Source organism: Medicago sativa, chromosome 6 (assembly GCF_051527215.1).
Source record: "Medicago sativa cultivar Bolivia chromosome 6, Bolivia_mono, whole genome shotgun sequence".
In the NCBI taxonomy this organism is placed as follows: domain Eukaryota; kingdom Viridiplantae; phylum Streptophyta; class Magnoliopsida; order Fabales; family Fabaceae; genus Medicago; species Medicago sativa.
In genome coordinates, this window is record NC_140754.1 from 96,671,858 (window position 1) to 96,692,379 (window position 20,522).

General features: G+C 40.7%; 2 protein-coding genes and 1 pseudogene across 3 annotated transcripts; all 3 read left to right on the plus strand.

Moving 5' to 3' along the window:
• Nucleotides 1-363: 363 nt before the first annotated feature.
• Nucleotides 364-1,239, plus strand: LOC146918618 (uncharacterized). The gene has a single exon (XM_085722075.1). It carries the CDS (start codon nt 364-366, stop codon nt 1,237-1,239), a length of 876 nt encoding a protein of 291 aa, XP_085578201.1.
• A 1,155-nt stretch (nt 1,240-2,394) lies between these two features.
• LOC146918619 (uncharacterized) lies at nt 2,395-4,684 on the plus strand. Its single transcript, XM_085722076.1, has 4 exons — nt 2,395-3,535; nt 3,629-4,002; nt 4,089-4,224; nt 4,356-4,684. The coding sequence occupies exons 1-4, from the start codon at nt 2,395-2,397 to the stop codon at nt 4,682-4,684; spliced, it is 1,980 nt and encodes a 659-aa protein (XP_085578202.1).
• A 9,594-nt stretch (nt 4,685-14,278) lies between these two features.
• Nucleotides 14,279-15,797, plus strand: LOC146918620 (zinc finger CCCH domain-containing protein 20 pseudogene; annotated as a pseudogene). Its single transcript, XR_015016286.1, has one exon. The product of XR_015016286.1 is annotated as a zinc finger CCCH domain-containing protein 20 pseudogene (transcript).
• The last annotated feature ends 4,725 nt before the right edge of the window (nt 15,798-20,522 follow it).

The window sequence follows — 20,522 nt, forward strand, 5'->3', positions numbered from 1 at the left end:
CCAGGAAGTATTTGTGGGCGCCTTCCAGAACGGTCTGAAGGCAGGACAGTTCAACGAATACCTCGCTTAAAAACCCGCCGATTCCATGGAGGAGATAATCGCCAGGGCAGATTGTTACATAAAGGGAGAAGAAAGCAACGCTGAGAAGAGGGCAAGGGACGCCAAGGAACGAACGTTTAATACGGAGCGGCGACCTTATCAACCATCGTCGAGTAGAGATCGAGCTCCTTACCGAAGAACTAATTACAGGTCTTACTCGCGTCCGGAGGAATTCACCCCCTCAACACGAAGCCAGAACGCATTCTGAAGGAAGTCTATGAAGCCAAATTAATCCCAGATCCACCTTTACCACGATACGAGATCATGGGAAAAGACAAAAACAAATGGTGCAAGTATCATCGAATACGGGGGCATGACACTGACTCATGCATACACCTACGACAGGAAATAGAAAAGCTGATACAGAATGGGAAATTAAGAGGATACGCCCAGGACAGGAAGGGCGAGAACGAACAAAAGACGGAAAAGAAGAAGGACGAAGGGAGCGAAGGAAAGAGACACACGCTCAACACCATTTCGGGCGGTTTCTCCGGGGGCGGAGAGTCCAATTCATCACGAAAGAAATACGTCAGGCAGGTAATGTTGTGCCAAGAATACGAGACCCCAGACTCTGGGCGCGAACTTGATATCTCTTTCACTGCCAAGGATTTCCGAGACGTCGTACCACACGACGACGACCCCATGGTTATTACTCTGCAAATTTTCAAGTGGGATGTGAAGAGGGTGTTGATCGACCCAGGAAGTTCGGCGGACATCTTATACTACGACACATTCGATCGAATGGGATTTGACCCGGAACTGCTACAACCTTTCAAGGGAACCCTGGCAGGATTTACAGGCGAACAGGTACACGTAAGAGGTTACATCACACTCAAAACAACGTTCGGGAGCGGCTCTCATGCAAAAACCATTCGAGTAAGGTACCTCGTCGTAAACTCGCCCAGCTCTTACAACATTATCATTGGTCGCCCCGCCTTCAACCTTTTGGGAGGCTTCCTGTCCACAAAGTTTTTGGTCATAAAGTATCCCTTGGATAATGGAAAGATTGGGACCATCCGAGGTGACCAGAAAACCGCCAGAGAATGCTATCACAATAGCCTGAGACTGCAGAAAACAAGGAAGAAGTCCAGTAACGAAGAAACTCACAAGGTCAACATGATAGACCTCGATCCTAGATAAGACTTCCAGCAAGAACGCCTCGAGCCCATCGAAGACTTGAAAGAAGTATCCATTGGTCCAGAAGCACATCAGACAACTAAGATCGGCACGTCTCTAAGCCAGAAAGAAGATATCGCCCTCGTCAATCTACTACAGAGAAATCTGGATCTTTTTGCCTGACACCCACCCGAAATGCTAGGAATGGACCCTGATATTGCCTACCACCATTTATCAATCAAGCCTGGAGTGAAACCGGTAGTACAGCGGAAGAGGAAGATGGGCGAGGAAAGAAGGAGAGCAGTGGACGACGAAGTTAGAAGATTAGTCGACGCCCGCTTCATCAGCGAAATAAAGTACCCAACATGGCTGGCCAATACCGTCCTCGTGAAGAAGGCGAACGGGAAATGGAGGATGTGCGTGGATTATACAGATCTAAACCTGGCATGCCCAAAGGATCCTTACCCGCTCCAAAACATCGACCATTTGATTGACAGCGCCTCAGGATACAACACCCTGAGCTTCATGGACGCCTACTCTGGTTACAACCAAATACGAATGGACCCTTTAGATGCCCCCAAAACAGCCTTCATGACCAATACCAAGAATTACCACTACGAAGTCATGTCTTTTGGCCTGAAAAATGCTGGAGCCACTTTCCAAAGATCTATGGACAACGCCTTCAAGCACCAGATAGGACGAGACCTGGAAGTGTACATCGACGATTTGGTAGCAAAAACAAAGGACGGACGTAGCCACACAGAAGATTTGGAAGAAATCTTAGGGCAAGTAAGAAAGTACAGAATTCGATTAAACCCAACAAAGTGTTCTTTCGGAGTGCAAGCTGGGAAATTCCTAGGTTTCCTCTTAACTAGGCGAGGTATCGAAGCAAATCCAGATAAGTGCCTGGCGATCATCAACATGAGAAGCCCGTCCAGCATAAAAGAAGTCCAACAGTTGACAGGAAGGCTGGCCGCCCTGTCCCGCTTCTTATCCTGCGCCGGTGACAAAGCTTTCTCCTTTTTCGCTTCCATTAGAAAGAAAGAAAAATTTGAGTAGACACCAGAGTGTGAAGATGCCTTTCAACAGGTAAAAAAGTTTTTATCTAGCCCGCCAGTCCTTCGGCGACCAAACCCAGATTTCATCCTTTTCCTATACTTGGCGATCTCCGCAAACGCTATGAGTACGGTATTGGTCGAGGACTCAGAAGAAGGAGAAAGGCCGATTTACTTCGTCAGCAGAGTATTCAAAGGCGCCGAGCTACGCTACCAAAAGTTAGAGCGCCTGGCTCTGGCCGTAGTCGCCACAGCAAGAAAACTGCGTCCGTATTTCCAAAGCCACAGAATCGTCGTAAAGACGGACTATCCCATCAGACAAGTGCTTGGGAAACCAGACCTGGCAGGAAGGATGGTCGCCTGGTCCATAGAACTGTCAGAGTACGACATCCAATTCGTACCAAGAGGAAGCATCAAGTCCCAGGTTTTAGCAGATTTCGTGGTAGAACTCACCTCCCCGTCCCAAGAAGAGGTTCCCTTTGTGTGGCTTTTATCCGTTGACGGCTCCTCCAACTTGAAGGGAAGTGGCGCAGGCATCATCCTAGAAGGTCCCGAAGATATCATCATAGAACAATCCCTCAGATTTGAATTCAAAGCAAGCAACAATCAGGCAGAATATGAGGCACTAATCGCCGGCATGACTTTGGCACAGGAAATGGGGGCTGAAAACTTACGGGCAAAAAGTGATTCTCAGCTCGTGACGAGCCAAATTACGGGCGAGTACCAGACGAAGGACCCTCAACTCATCAAATATCTGGAAAAATTTCGAGTCCTGGCCAAAAGATTTGTGTTCTTTGAAGCTGTCTACGTGCCACGAGAACAGAACTCAAGAGCAGATATACTGGCGAAGCTTGCCAGCACCAAACGACCGGGCAACAACAGAACCGTCATCCAAGAAGTAATCTCAGCGCCCAATATCAACTTTGAAATAGTTCACCACGTCGCCGAAGAAAACGCCGGCTGGATGGAGCCACTACTTAGATATCTAACCGGTTCTTTCACGCCCAAGAACAAGGATGAAGAGCAGATAGTCAGAAAGAGAGCTTCGAAGTTCGTTATTATCTCAGGTAAACTCTACAAGCGAGGTCGAACGAGCCCCCTGTTACGTTGTTTAGCAGAGAGTGAGACCCACCTGGTGCTTCTCGAAGTTCATGAAGGCGTGTGCGGCAGCCACATAGGAAGGCGAGCTCTAGCTGCAAAGCTCCTCCGCGCAGGATATTACTGGCCCACCATGCTCCAAGACAGCTCAGACTTTGTCAAGAAATGTGACAAATGCCAAAGATTCTCCGATAAATAGCACACCCCAGCAGTAGAACTTACTTCAGTATACTCCCCCTGGCCTTTCCATAAATGGGCAGTTGACATTGTAGGACCTTTTCCTCTCGCCCCAGGACAACTGAAGTTCCTCATAGTAGGAGTCGATTACTTTACTAAGTGGATTGAAGCAGAAGCCGTCGCCAAAATAACAGCTGAGAGAGTCAAAAAAAATTACTGGAAGAAAATCATCTGCCGTTTCGGTCTACCCAAATTCATAGTATCTGATAATGGGACCCAAATCGTAAGCTCGTCCGTGGTAGAATTCTGTAAACACCTGGGAATACAGACAAAGTTCGTCTCAGTAATACACCCGCAAGCTAATGGGCAGGCCGAGTCAGCCAACAAGGTCATCCTCAACGGCATCAAGAAGAAGTTGGAGGCCGCCAAGAGTCTCTGGGCAGAACAGCTCCACGAGGTAAGTACATTTTCAATTTAATTTCTCCGAACTTCCAATAAAATGTGTCATGCGTATGAACGTCGCCCTGGTCAACATAAGCACAGGTACTATGGTCCTACCACACTACACCACACTCTTCGACAATGGAGACGCCGTTCACAATGGTCTACGGCACAGACGCCATGCTCCCAGTAGAAATTGATACCCCTACTTGGCGGAGAGATACTTTTTCTGAAGAAGGTATCAAGATTTATATTTATTCATCTAACTTGTTGTTTCGCAGGCAAATAGTTTTTCTTCTTACAGTTTTACTTCTTACGACTCCACCATATAAATTCATGAGTTATTTCTCTGAAAAGCTAATGAGATAGGTCTCGCGGTCAGCATGGATGTGATCGATGAGGTGAGAGAGCAAGCTCACATAAGAGAATTCGCCGCCAAACAAAGAGCAGCTCGCCGCTACAACTCCAAGGTGGCGCCCAGAGAAATGAAAGAAGGCGACCTCGTATTAAAGCAAGTTGTAGCCCCTACAAGGATAGGAAAATTGTTCCCCAACTGGGAAGGCCCGTATCGAGTTCGAGAGAAATGTTCCCATGGAGCTTACAAATTGGAGGAACTGAGCGGAGAAGCTATCCCCCGCACTTGGAATATAGCTAATCTACGCCATTATTTTTTCGCTATTCTTTTCCTTTCTTCGTAGTTTATCATCTTTTTGAATAAGGCTGGCCTAAGACCACCACTATGACTTGTGATTTCTTTGAATAAATTGAATAAACAGAAGGTTAGGGTAGCACTCTTTTCCCCTGCAAGGGCAGGGGTTTTTAACGAGGCGCCCTCTCCTTTTTTCAAAAGTTGCTAGCTCCTACTATTGCATGAAATGTCATTGTTAAAAATTTAAATGCAGGCTCGCCAGTTCCGTCAACCCTGGAAGGGCTCTGACGTAGATAATTAACTTCAACCCTGTAAGGGCTCTGATGCTCGCCCAAAACGCCAACCCTGTAAGGGCTCTGGCGGGGTTCGACTGAAAGTTCCGTCAACCCTGGAAGGGCTCTGACGTAGATAATTAACTTCAACCCTGTAAGGGCTCTGATGCTCGCCCAAAACACCAACCATGTAAGGGCTCTGGCGGGGTTCGACTGAAAGTTCCGTCAACCCTGGAAGGGCTCTGACGTAGATAATTAACTTCAACCCTGTAAGGGCTCTGATGCTCGCCCAAAACGCCAACCCTGTAAGGGCTCTGGCGGGGTTCGACTGAAAGTTCCGTCAACCCTGGAAGGGCTCTGACGTAGATAATTAACATCTAATGGAACAAAATGTGTTTAACAATGAACCTCAATGAGTTTTGATGATAACAAGGTATTAAAAATTGTAAATTGGACTAGCTAATATTTGTTCAAGTGTACAGGACCACAGTTAAAAAGTTACATCATTAATTGGTTCTGAATGAGCAAATAAAGAGCAAAAGAAAATTAAGCTTAGACGATTCTGAAGGCAATACGCTCCTGAAAGTTGAAAGCGCTCCTGAAGTCAAGCTGCTCCTGAAGATAGTAAAAGCGCTCCTGAAGAAATAGTGCTCCTGAAGAATAGTGCTCCTGAAGACAAGAGGTCCAGAAGCCACATTATCAGAAGCTGCATCATCAGAAGCTGCCTCATCAGAAGTCATTTCACCAGAAGCTGAAGATCAACTGGATTTGCAGAAGATTCAAAGATTGAAGAATCTACATTGCAAAAGCTGTCTATTGGACTCGAAAACACAGCAGAAAATTAGTGGAACATTGCAACGGTCATTTCAAAGGTGTTTGAAGGCATGTGCTTGCAATTTGGACGAAAGCGTTGACATTGTACTATTGTACGAACTGTACAACCACCTTCTCCACTACTCTGTTTTGTGTCCACGCTACAAGACAAGAAAACAGCTTCAGAATACGGCTTCGCCTGCAAAGATGTTCCTTTGGATAAGGAATGGATTTCAAATTTGTTCTTCATAGGACAACAACCAAATCAGGCAAAATATCATTGGTGAAAGATCAAGCTTCAACAACGACTCTTTGGTGTGCTGGCAATTTCACAACGTCTCTTTCACACCTCTATATAAAGGAGTGAAGACTTAGAGTTTTGGTAATGCAAGAACGCTGAACGAAAGACTCACAACATTTTTACAACTGCCAAACCTCTGCTGAAATTGTTCTGCATTCACTTAGAATTTCTGTGTCTCAAAGTCATATCTTAGAAATTCTTAAGTCCATTGAGTCTGTATCTGATTTATATTGTGAGCACCTCTGATTGTATATCAAGTGTTCAACCTTAAACAATTTTCTGTGTAATTTTGTTTAGTTAGGAAGTCTCTTGCAGTTGTGCTTGAGCAGGAAGTCTCTTGATTGTGTTCTTGAGCAAAGGAAGTCTCTAGCTTGTGTGCTTGAGCAAAGGAAGGCTCTTGCTTGTGTGCTTGAGCAATTGTAATCAGATATTACTCTTAGTGAAATCTCCTTGGAAGTGCAAGGGGGACTGGACTACTTCCGGATTGTGGAAGGAACCAGTATAATTGCTTTGTGTCGTTCTTCTTCTCTCTCTCTGTTTTATTCCGCTGCATTTAGATTCTGATCATCACTTCAGTAGCTGTCTCACTTAGCTTCTGATCAGTGTGTTCAGTTTTTAGGAGAAACGAAGAATTTTTAAAAACACAATTCAACCCCCCTTCTTGTGTTTTTCTCACCTTCAACATCAACCCTGAAAGGGCTATGATAGTCACCCAAATAAGGGCTCGCATAATTTTGATCAACGTAACGTTAACCTTAGAAAGGTTCCAATAAAATTTGACAATCTCAAACCTCAAAAAAAACTAGAACGCATCGTCATCAAGAGGGAAATCACGCAACATAAAGAAAATAAAATAAAAACGAACAGCAGGCCCATACAAGTGTGATCATATGATCAAAGTGCATCATGATTTAAAAACTAAAGAGTTTCCATACAAAATCTAAAAGGCAGAAAACAAAACGTTAAATTGTTCACGAAGGCGCTGTAAAAAGTCGCCATGATTTAAGATACAAAACCATAAAATTATCAGAACTAGCATGAATCATTCATCGTCGACAAGCTCGCCATCAATTATGACCTTAAAAGGATCAAGCTCTTCCAGTTTGGCGTCAGGATTGAACAAAAGCACCTGCTCCTTAGCACGACTAAAGCCGTTCTCAAAGTATTGCGCAAGAGCTCGCCGTCCCTCATCCACCGCCGCTTCCGACTTCTCCAAAGCAGACTTAGCCTCATCCCTCTCCGTCTCTGCCTCCTCTTTTGCTTTTTTCATTTCTTCCAGAGCGTCTTCAGCGGCCTTTTTATCCTTCAACGCCTCCTTCAGGCGGCCATCTAGTCCGGTGGATTTGTGTTTCCACTTCTCAAAGTCCACCGCAGCATCTTTATACTTCTTCTCCACCAGATCCTGTTTCACCTCTAGACAGTGACTCAGCAGCAAGGTCCTCAAGGCAGCAGTGCCAATATCGGCCACCAAGTCGCTGCACTTGGCTTTTACTCCAGCTTCAACATCAACATTCGCAAATGGCACTTGCTCTTTCATGTACCTACAAGCCGCCAGACCGCAATAAGTCACCCCTCGCCCAAGACAGATAAAGAAAACCGACTAAAAGGCACTCAAATATACTTACCGACGAATGTCGAACTCCGAATGCCAGAAGGATTCCATAACCTCGTCATTCAGCGACGTCCCACCAACTTCCTTCCCCGTCGGGGGGCGGCCTCCTGCACCCTTAGCCCCTCGGACGGTTCTTGATTTTTTGGATGATGATGGAGATTCGACGGAAATGAGGGTGTGTTCCCCCCAGCGCCCTCCAGGTCATCCACCTCAATGACCCCAGCATCCCCCTTTCCATAAGGTTCTTTACGCTTTAGCCTCCTTAATGAGACGCCCGCTGATCCACTGGACACATAACCGTCAGGATTCTTGCTCTTCTCAACCTCGGCGAGATACTTCCTCATCTCCGCTCCAGTAAGGGGCAACATCTCCTCTGAAAAGAAAACCAAGTGCATCCAGTTAGTAAAAACATATGATAATCCTTGAACGAAGCCCAACATAAGTAATTAAGAGAACACTCACGTAAATAAGCATTCAGACGAACCACGTCGCCCTCCCTATTTAACAGCTCATGAATATTGGTTAAAGGGGCCTCCTCCAAGAAGTCCACAAGTGCACGCTCATAGGGTGACATGGCGTCACGATCATAACCTTTCACAGCCAAAGGAGTGCTAGTCCACCTAAGTGGAAACTTGGGTACTCCATTCACCAACACGGAAGATGTAGAACATTCCGGTGCACCCTGTACCCTAACAAATGTATCTCGCCATTCTTTCTTAAAGTTACATGCATAAGTAGGAAAAAGCCTTTTTCCAGAATGGGCCAAAATAGATATCCACGTACCCTTGTTAACATCTTTGGTCCCATAGAAGTGGAAGAACACGCCAACCGCAGGCTCGAGACCCAGGGACTTGCACAGAACCTCGAAGCCGCGAATAAACGCCCAACTGTTAGGGCGTATTTGAGTAGGCGCCACATTGAGGAGCCTTAAGACGTCCATCTCGAAGGGCGTGAAAGGAATTTTCACGCCAAACTCCTCCAAAAACGCGGTATAGACGAAGTAGGATTCGTCGCCCTCGCCCATCATCTCTTGGTCACAAGCGCGCTCGTCAGGATCACAGGACAATAAAACCACGTCCTCCTCTCGTCCAGTCGTAGAGATATTAAACTTGCTCCTAAAGCAGTCAAGAGCAGAAACATCAACGTACAATGACTCTTCCAACCGCACTTCCTCGGCAAATGAGGCCATTTCTGCTAACCTAGAAGCGTTTTCGTCTCCAACCAACCCTAAGGGAGCCTGAAACGGACGAATCTCCTGGCACTCGTCCTCCTTATGATTCGTCCCTGAAGTGGCAGACAAAAACACACAGTCACTATCACTACCCGAATTGGCGCTAGATTCACTAGATAAATCGCTAAATAACTCCTCCCCGAATAAACCGTCATAATAAGTATCCCAATTTATCATCCCATCAGGACCGGTGGCATGTTTCAAGCATTCCTTCCTCAAACGATTTTTCTCAACTGGATCAATGGGTTGAACCAATCTCCCTTTCTCATCGCACTCCCTAATCAACACCATACCTAATTTCGAACTCTCACGAAGCGAAACAATAAAGTAAAATTTGAGAGAGGTTAAGGAATTGAGAAATACCTGTGAAGGAAAAATAGAAAAATCTGCTGAAGCCGCTTAAGCCGGAAGGGAGTTAGAAGAAAGAAGCTTGAACACCGCAAACGGAAGCAAAGAAATGAAAATGAGTGAAAAGCCAAACACGTCCTTTAAAAAGGTAAGATCGCCTCGGGAAGCGTGTCTGAAACGATTGAGTGGAACAACGTCATTAGATCTTGACCCGTGGCGATCATCGGGGACGAGGAGAATACGAAACGTTCAGAAGGCGAGCTATCGTTGATCGCCACACGAAAAACGTCGCCAAAACTCCAAGCAAGGCCCTACGCGTAAATCAGTGAACGCCCAAAACAGGCGATCGCCCAAAACTGACATCAGGCGTACTAATCACTTCGCCTTGTGCCAAGACTTGTGCTTGAGGGGCTGTGGACCGTCATGATATTCCTAAAGAGACTTAAATGACCTCCAGAAAGTCCACTCCTTTGTCATCATCACTTCGCCTTGTCCCAAGACTTGTGCTTGGGGGGCTGTGGACCGTCATGATACTCCTAGGGTCCTAGAAGACCTCCAGAAGGACTCCAAAACCTCCTTAAGGGGCGTAGAGCCTATAGAAGGGCATGGGCGCCCTCCAGAAGGACCCCCTAGGGCCTGGCGCGCTCTGCTAAAGGCGTTGGCCCATTGGCCTTCTAGAAACCGCCTAAAACTCACATAAATACATAAATACCCCTGTTACTTGGAAACCAAGTAACCAAAGCCCAAGCCCACGGCAGGCTATAAATACCACTCTTGGGAGCGTTCCTAAGGCATCTAATCATCAGTCTAAACCCTAGCATACGATTCTGAACCCTAGAATCCCTTACCGTACTTTTTGCAAGTACATATATATATATATATATATATATATATATATTGACAAGATCATAACATATATTTGTTTTTTTTAAATCGAGTATACCCCACGTGCGCAACTGCGGAGATTAATCCCTCGAACATTATGTTGACTTATAAAAAATAAAAATATTTTATTAATATTTCTAGGTTAAATAATTTTTTTATCCTGAAATTTAGTGAATCATGTTTTATCTCATATGGAAAGTGACATGACCAAATTTATCAAGTGATATGGGATGCTTTTTAACTGGGTCATGAACGGTAGCGGTTGACTTGGGCTATTTACGAGTCAGTGCAATGCGCCATGAACTGCCTACTAAGACATGACCAAAAGTCTATCAAATGACATGGGATGCTTTTTAACCGAGTCGTGACTCCTTTTTTCAAAGTAAGCACGAATAACTGACACTTTATTGGTCCAAAAGCCCATCTAAAGCATGGAATGGTGTCCACATTCTCCTTATGGTTGTCCGGATCGGTTAGCTCTCCATACGTCTCCGTTGTAGGTTATTTCTAAATGCCCGACGCATGAGTTCTCTCATGATTCTTCTTGTAAATGGTCCATTTTCGAATAAATTTTCTTCATGGTCAAACAATTTCGTAGATGTTGTTGTCTATCAGTGTTTCTTTCTTAGAGAGGATTGATGATATATCATTTGCCTGAGTCATGGGGGTAGGGAATTACTCCATTCTCCCCCATTATTGGCATGACAAGGAGGTAAATTATTGTTTATTCCTCCCTCACATCGTTAGAGTGATGGTGGGATGAACGCCCACACTTATATGGCGTCGTTGTTGATGTGGACAAACTTCTATGTTGCCTTTAATAGAGTGCGCTCCCGTTGTGCGTGCTACGAAGGTGCACGAGGTGCGATTATGATTAGATAGTTTATAGGCGCTTAACCCTGGACAATCATATATGTTACTCGTTGATCATTTGTGACTATGCTGAATTAACTAGTATAAAGCTTCCAAGCGATCTCCAATGTGGATTCGTGTTGAGTCGTTGCCCTCTTTGACTAGTCGATCTTCCTAATATTTAGATTTTTAACAAGTAGTTAAAATTGTTCTTCAAACGGTTTGGAAGGTGGTGGTGGTGGATTCACCATAGAAATTGTTCTGGACCGACCCAAAGGATCTTTGGCCCATTAACTTAGGCCCAATATCTTCTAAAGCCCAAGCTCCCTGTTTGGCAGTGTTGCTTGCGACATACCCCTTCTTCGTAAAAGAGGTGCACGAAGCAAAGGAGACCGGTTCGAACAAACCCTCAACGTCTCTTTGCACATTCTGCACGTTCCCGCAATAAACTCTCTGGCGGTTACACTTCCCACGATTTCGTAACCACCAGAGCCAACTGTGCCACCACAACGGCTCTGCAGCCCTCCACCTCTATAAATAGGGGACTCAATGCAGTCCCCAAGGTAGAATCTCACTCTCCCTCTAAACCCTCACTTTCTGATCTCTACTGACTTGAGCGTCGGAGTGCCTGCAGGTACACACCCCCCATCCGCTCCAAGAAGTATTCTGACGCATTCCACCACCGTCACAGCCACCGCATTCAAAGCATCGGCAGTCACCTTCTGGTCAGGCACGATTGGAAATAATCAGTTGTGATGGAGAACGAATCATCATTGGTGTTTTGTACAACATAAGGGATGCTTTAACAGGGATGCTCGCCAGTGTCTGAGATCTAGTAGCTATTTTGGTTTTGGTCTCGGTTTCGACTATAATTTACAAGTAATCAGAAGATAAGGAGAGTTCTGGGAACGAGAATATGGGGACTTTGTTCCCATAGACGATGTCAATATTCTCATCAGAGAACAAAAGGGTCGGTCAAATGAGGTGTGAAACAACTTCAACAATGATTGATAGTTTGTCCTTCGTCAATGCAAGTGAATGTACTTGCAAAGACACTTAAATTACTAAAGTTTCAACGCTTTTTAGGATATTTCCCAAAATAAGAGTGTGTTCTACTCATAGAACCAAGAGTTTGGCTAAAGGCAACGTTAGACTCTTGTTCTGGTGGTTCGCAATGGTGTAAGCTTTTTCTCTACGATCATTCGGAATTCTTCATTGGAGCGGGAGATGTACCTGCAAAGATGCTAACACACTCAAGTATGTGATGTTTTGTTGAGCTTTGAGGTAATTTCATTGAATAAGAAAATGTACATGGTTTCAATGTGTCAAAAATTATTTTTAGACCCTTGAACATGGAAATGTAGGTTTTGGCCCTTAAGGTGTCATGGCAGGGCTGAAGTCGGATCATACGGAGCAGTCTTGAAAATTAGACCTTGGCCATGTCTGGATTAGAATGTGTACGTTATTTTGGCCTAATGCTCCTTATTTATAAAACCCTGGAACACATGTAATTTATCTTTATGGCTCAATGGTCGAGCGATCCTTTTGTAATGTAAAGAGCTCAAATGTGTGTTTTGAGTGTATTATTTGGTGCATTAAGCTCTTCACATATGCATGTGGTTTGTCGCTATAAATGAACGTCTTATTGGGCCAAAGCTGATAATGGGCTATGGATCTTGAGGATTATGTCTTGGCCTGATCCATAACACAGTGCAATTTAGGAATCTATATTGTTATCTTTGTTGATGTTTGTAACACCCACGGCTGACGAGGACAAGGGAGTGGTCGCCGGTGCACAAGGCACGACAATGAGCGGCTCCCGACAGTTTCTAGAGAAACTGAATCACATCGGAATGAGAGGGATCCTGAGGCCGTTTAGGTATGAGACTACATGGTTCAAGGAAGGCTTATAAGAATTGTTTGGTACTACCTATATCAACAACATGCATCTTCTTTTTGGTTGCCCATACTATAAGAACTCCACAGTTAAGCGTGCTTGACTTGGAGTAGTCTTTAGATGGGTGACCTACCGGGAAGTTTCCAGGTAAGCGTGTGAGTGAGGACAAAACACGCTGAAACTACCGGGAAGTTTCCAGGTAAGCGTGTGAGTGAGGACAAAACACGCTGAAAAGACTCGTGTTGGTTTGTAGGATCAGTTGGCAATGTTTAAAGTCGTCTGGGATGTTACAATGTTTGTGGATTCACCTTTTCCTGAAGCTCTCTTGAAGTTTAATTATTCACTCTTTCCTCGTTAAGTAGACTCTTCGATTGTTGTTAGTTTAGTAAAAAAGGATACCACATTCAATGTTGCTCTCCAACATATCTTAATGATATCGTTCATTTTTTGATCTCCAAAACTGTACAAAATATTCATAGATATAAAGAAGTCTAAATTGCAATGTCATATATTATAACAAATTGAAAGGTTGGGTAGCTTAATTGTTTTGAGCTAGGGAAAAACGAGTTGAAAGTTATGTGCTCAAACCCAGATAAAGGAGAAAAAACTAACTTACCTAACAACTAAATACCAACATTACTATTATTAATGTTTTTTTTAACAAATTTTCATGCATGACCGATAATGTTTGACTTTCTAAGTCTATAGTGGCAAAGAAAAAAAATCACAACTACAATAAATTCCAATAAAATCATAATTTGCCCATTGATTTTATTTCAATAGTATTCCATTTTTATAAGTAGTAATAAAATTGAAACATACGCAAAAAAATGGTATTAAAATTGAAACTCTTCGTTTCACTCCACACCATGGGCCTCCTAATTTCCCCTATACGGTTTCTATTATTTTCTACCTTTTTCTTATTTTATTTTATTTTGAGAAGTTAATAAACAATGTGCAATTGTACTATTTAGAATTGTACTTTTTTGTGCAAGCTTTATACTTATAATTTTTTTTTTGTTTTTTTGACTAAAATTTATTTTTAGGTTTTGACATTTTTTATTATTTAATTTAATTTAATTGTAGTTATGGATAATTATTACACTAGATATTATCTTCTTTGATTAATGTAACGTATCTCATGCTCTACCGTTTTCACAAGACTAGGGCCATCAAAAGAACCAAAAAAATAAAATCCAAACAACACAATCACCACATGCCACGTGTCAAACAATCCAAAATCAACACACGTGGCAAACGATAAACCCACCTGTCAGAAAAAAAACCCTATTACATGTACGGTGATGATAAAATCTCCCACTCCACTTTAACCGCAGTTAAAAAAATATCAAAACTAACCACAGTTAAATTTCAACTTAACCACGGTTAAATTTTAGTTTATAAAGCAACCTAAACCTTGTCTCTGTTTTGTAAACATCTATAGATAAAACCAAAAACACTTCACAACACAAAATCCACAGAATGATGCTGAGAGCTAATCCAACGGTTCATGTTCCTCCTTGGCCGAATCATGATGATCAAACGGCTGAGATTCTTTCTTCTTATTTTGGTTACGATAACAATAACAATGCCGGCGATCTCACCGGCGCCGGAGATTACACTGCCGGAGATTTTTCCACCGGTGATTACTCTTCCGGTGATTACCATCTCCGAGAAGCACTTGCAGCGCTTCAACGTTATCTTCCATCAAATGAGTTCAACGATTCTGATTTAGAATCTCCGGCATCGGCGGCGGCGGCGGATTCAACGGTGGATGCATATTCATGCGATCATTTCCGCATGTACGAGTTCAAGATAAGAAGATGCGCACGTGGAAGATCACATGACTGGACGGAGTGTCCATACGCACATCCCGGCGAGAAAGCACGCCGCCGTGATCCGAGGAAGTTTCATTACTCCGGTACGGCTTGTCCTGATTTTCGTAAAGGAAACTGTAAGAAAGGTGACGCGTGTGAACACGCGCATGGTGTTTTCGAGTGTTGGCTTCATCCTGCTCGTTACCGTACTCAGCCGTGTAAAGACGGAACCAGCTGTCGCCGCCGTGTTTGCTTCTTCGCTCACACGCCGGAGCAGCTCCGTCTTAACGTTCAGCAGAGTCCATCTTCCTCTCGGAGTGTTAACTCTCCAGATTCGTATGACGGTTCTCCGTTACGACAAATGGTTACTATAACGACGCCACCAGAATCTCCTTCGCCGCCGATGTCACCGATGGCGAACGAGATGGTGACGTCGTTTCGTAATTTACAATTGGGGAGGATGAAAACTATGCCAATTAATAGGAATGTTACTATTGGTTCACCGGTTTTCGGTTCTGGTTCACCGGTTTTTGGGTCACCGCTTCGGTCCGGTTTTTTAAGTTTGCCCAATACCCCAACTAAAAAACCGGGTTTAGGCCGGGTTGGTGGGTTTGATTTATGGGATCAGAGTTGTGAAGAGGAGCCTATAATGGAGAGAGTTGAAAGTGGAAGAGATATTAGGGCTAAGATGTTTGAGAAATTAAGCAAAGAAAATTCATTGGAGAATGGGAATGGGAATTCGGGTTTGGGTTTGGATGCGGGTCAACCCGGTCCTGATGTTGGGTGGGTTTGTGATTTGTTGAAGTGAAGAGAAGAGGCTGTTGGGTTTTTTCCTTGAGGTAATTGGTTTGGTTGGTTAAAAACGACATCGTTTTGAGGTTTTTTTGTTTTGTTGGTACTTATAATGTTTGAAGATTTTACTGTCCTTGCAGTGTGAATACAATGGAAGGAAGTAAGGGAGTGAAATTTTTGTGAATATTTTTATTCATAAGAAGGTATGAGTGATTAAGGTTCAAGGGTTTAGGGTTTAATCTGATCAATAACCATTTAGTAGATTAAACTCTTTCTGTATAGCTCTCTAATCATTGTTATTATTATTAATTACTATTATGAATTATGAATTATTATTACCAAGTGTGTGATGTTCTTTGTTTCTGTTTTACTAATCTAAGCTACTTTGATGTACAAGTAGGAAGGGACCATGTTCTTATTTTCTGTCATGCAAATTGTATAATCTACTAAACTGTTTTTGGATATGCTGAGATGCCATTCTTATCTCTACGCCTTGTTTATGTCCTATTTTATTGTTTGCATTGAGACTATGCTTGAATTATAATCTTGTTGATGTTTAGTTGAATCTTTTAAGACAATGGAAGATATGATTTTCTTGAAAGACAAGCTCTTTGGGCACATATATGGCTAAAGCATATTTGGGGTGTTATAAACTAATGTATTACTCCGAGTAAAGTATTAAATAGTTGGAAGCGCTAAATAGTTGGAAGCACGGACACTCGTCATATTAGATGTATTGATACACGTTAGTGTCTGACAGTGATACGACATAATACATATAATTATATTTAATCATGTAATTTCTTTAAAGTATTATTGGTGTTGACGTGTCAATGTTTGTGTCGTATTTGGTGTTCATATACGTGATTAAATCTATGCTCTATTATATACAAGAAATGAAACGTTTACTAATATTTTGTGATAATTTTGAACAATTTTAAGGTCTAAAGAATGAGAAAAAGTAGATTGTTACAAAAGTTGTCATAAAATGGTTGGATAAAAAATTGTTAGTCATAATATAATTTCTTAATTAATTAATAAATAAACGGCGGTGGAGTATTTTGATTTGACTATATCCATAGGCAATTTGGGACTTCACACGTAGCACGTGTTTGAAGAAAGATTTAGAATAAAGATTAATTTAACTAAAGAATAAGCTTTTTTAATATTTAATTCTTTAAGTGGTCCTTTCATTTCATTTGTATGATCTTATCCATGTATAACCCATTTTGACACGAAAAATAGTGACTTGTTTGGCGTTTTCTTTGAAACTTTGTCGACTTGTGAACAAGTTCAATTGATGATGTAACACCATGATCCCACGTAAGAGCATGACCCTTCTTAATATTATTTTTTTGTTTTCGAGTGAAATCTAAAGAAGTCCCATTTGATGTAGACTGGATAATATACTATATTAAGAGATTAATGTGTTTGATTTTTGAAAACTCTTTACGACTTATATGTTTTGTCGACTTAATTAATTCTCATGAAGATTAATTTAGAGTATTAAGAAAGGGTTTTGTTACAAGACATCCTTTGGTGGTGTCTTTTATCAAGCAACACCTTAAGGTGTGATTTTTACTTTTTAGTTATAACTTTGCTAAAAGACACCTTCATAAAAGTAAGTTGGTGTCTTTTCGCAAAAGCTCATAGAATAACTTGATAAAAGACACATTCACAAAATGTGTCTTCTATCATAACCCATTAAGAAAATATCTCTAAATTTCAAGCAATATCAATATGCTTGACTTGGAGTTTGGACGTGACAACTGATCACAAGAACTACTATTAATAGTTCGTCATCCTCAATACTTTTTTATTGGAGTAAATAGGCAATTACCCATCTGAAATTGTAAGTTTCGTCAATTACTCTTTTTGAAATTAACAAAATTTCAATTACCCCATTGAAATTGCACAACGTTAATCAATTTACCCTCTTCGTCAAATGTTTCTGTTAGTCAACATAATGTTTTGTAAATACCCTCCTAAAGTTTTACACTTATGTGCAAAATGCCCTTTGAACTTGTTATATTTTTTTTCTTCTTATACTTGATTCAAATTACTGTGATTCCAACTAGCTTCTTGGGCTGTATTCCCCAATTATCTAATCTAACTGCTTGTACAATGTGTTTCATCATTCACAAATAACAAGCTGGCAGCAGGAGCTTACCAAGGATTTGGGAATCATGCTCCAAAGATGGAATGTTAAAGATTTGCAAGATGAATAAATAAATATAAACATCAAGAGATGTGCAGCACAATGTATCCTTATAGTTTGGAGTCCATAACAAGCAAGACAGGACAAGTGCAACTTGAACCATTGTACAATTAAGACCAATAGGTGATATAAAAATAAATTGCAGGTCCATCATTAACTATAGCTTCAGATCCCATTTCTTCATTACTATGATCTCAGCTAGCTGCTTGGGATTTATCCGCCCATTCTCTAACTGTATGTGCAATGTGTTTCATCATTCCCAAATAACAAGCTGCCAGCAGGAGCTTACTAAAGCTTTGGGAATCATGCTCCTTCATCCAATTAAGAAAAAAAATATATAAATTTTTAAGTTCGGGGGCATTTTGCACATAAGTGCAAAACTTCAGGGGATATTTGCAAAATATTATGTTGACTAACAGAAAAATTTGACGGATGGGGTAAATTGATTAACGTTGTGCAATTTCAAGGGGGTAATTGAAGTTTTGTTAATTTCAGCGGGGTAATTGACGAAACTTACAATTTCAGGGGGGTAATTGCCTATTTACTCTTTTTTATTGAGTATCTTGATTCTTTGAAGCCACCTCTATTGATGGTAATGGTTGGAAATGAATTCTTCTAATTAAATTCTTTAAATTTTTATTGATTGTTATATCTCAAAAGTTTATAGTTAGTCTCATTTTTCCTCTAATTTCATCTTTTTTTTCTCTCTCATTTAACAATTAAATAATTGAAGAAAATTGAGAGGATTTCAACCGAGAGAATCTCTTGTGATGGTTATTATCATGTAAAAATTATGACCTATGGGTGTGTTTGTTTCAAGTATACCAAATTTATTCTTAGGAATAACATTCCTTGGAACATAAAGATGGGAATTTTATTCCAAAGTATATAGAAAAAAGATGTTTGTTTAACATGATAATATTCCCGGGAACCATAAAAATAGGGATTATATTAGGTAATTACATATGAAATTATTCGCATATTCATGGAAACTTTATTCCCACCATTTTCTTTGGGAAAAATTTTCTATTCCCAAGAATGTTTTTTTATACCCGGGAATAAAATTTAATAAACTTGTAACAAACATAGACATACATATTTATATATTTTTATTCCCAGGAATCTACGAATATAACTTGAAACAAACACACCCTATGATGAGACCAAAGTTGATAAAACTCAGAAGAGATGGGATAGAGCTCCTTAGTGGACGTGTTGTATATGCAAACACTTTAATACTTAATTCATGTTTTGCAAGTTGAAAGATAAATTTATGTATGTATAATGACATATGGTTAGACCAAAGTTGAAAAAAACTCATAAGATATGGGACAAAGCTCTTTATTGAAGGTGATGTATATGAAAACACTTTTATACTTAAGTTATGTTTTGTGAGTTGAATAATAATAAATTTAAGACTAAAACATGCATTTGGTCCTTGCAGATTTTAATTTCATTTATATGTGGTTCCTCGATGTTAAATGTGATTATCAAAACTTTTCTTATCTCTCAATGCATATTGATTTTTTTTGGTACTACTCAATACATCCTCCGGTCACTATTATAAGCAAAAAATCACTTTTTAGATTCATTTAATAAATGATGTATGTGGTCTATTTAATGGATCACATACATCATTTATTGAATGAACCTAAAAAGTATATTTTTACTTATAATAGTGACCGGAGGGTATACATATTGATAGTGCCTGAAATTTAGAGATATTTTTGTTTAAGGAGATATTTAAGAAAAAGTTAACAACTCCTCCAATTAAGATGATAGATTACGAGTTAAAGTGACATAATGGTATTTGTACCGCAAAGAAAGTGACTTAATGATATTAAATACTAAATTGAATTATTAACTTCTCAAATAGGTTAGGTCGATTTGATTTTGCATTATTAAAAGCTAGATTGAACTTTGAAAAGTAAACCAATAAAATATCACGATCAAAAGTTGTGTCACCATGCCCTGAATAGACTTGGGGAACATATTTACACTAAAGTTGCCAAATTTTGAGATTTGTGTTGGCAGTCTGTGTTTTAGGGTCGCACACGTGTAGGGCAAGCAAATTATAAGGCCCTCAATTGACAATTTGACATTTTTTTTTTGTTGAATAAATTTGACATGAACGGCTCATATAAAGTATAGAGTAGATTTAATTTGTGGACATAAGGTCCTTTGGTCCTGATAATTTATTTTTTTCTGGTAGCATTTACTGTGCTTGTCCTTTTATATAGTTTGTTTTTTTTCTCTAGACTAGATGTCGGTATTGAAATTTTGGTAACCATCTTATGTCTTTGATGTGAGTAATTATTGTTTATTTAGGTAGATAGATAAAATAACAAATAACCATTGAAATTCATACATATAAGTGAAAGATTTTGAGTTTTAACTTTGATTATGATGATTTGTCTAACAATGTCGACATTTTTACCGGTTAAACTAGAATTTATGGACGGACGAGTGTTTACTGTTTTGTTTATGATTAATCTCCGTAGAAAATTTAACGTATCACTTTTAGTGCAATCTCATCTCTCCGCTATATTTTTGTGTGTGTGAATCGAGTATTCTATGTGCGTAATTGTAAAGACTAATCTTTCAAGCTGGATAGAACTATAGTGGATGACTAAACTCTTCCTCAGGGGCGGACCCAGGTTGCACACATTGTGGGCCAGGGCCCTCACTACATTTTGGGAAGAAAATCAAGTAATACTATTTGTATTCATTTCCCTTATTATTTTAGCTAAAAAAGTTATATATGTAATATTATATGTACAAAGTAATATACATATTTTGTCTATAAATCCTAAATCAACTGAAAAATACCGAAATTGTTAGATTAGAAG

Excerpts from the sequence above, each read along its gene's own strand:
- LOC146918618 (XM_085722075.1), top strand. The coding sequence starts at position 364 with ATGGGAAAAGACAAAAACAAATGGTGCAAGTATCATCGAATACGGGGG.
- LOC146918619 (XM_085722076.1), top strand. The coding sequence starts at position 2,395 with ATGAGTACGGTATTGGTCGAGGACTCAGAAGAAGGAGAAAGGCCGATT. Across the intron at positions 3,536-3,628 it reads CTCAGACTTTGTCAAGAAAT|TTGACATTGTAGGACCTTTT; the intron begins GTGACAAATGCC and ends ATAAATGGGCAG. Across the intron at positions 4,225-4,355 it reads AGATACTTTTTCTGAAGAAG|GTCTCGCGGTCAGCATGGAT; the intron begins GTATCAAGATTT and ends CTAATGAGATAG.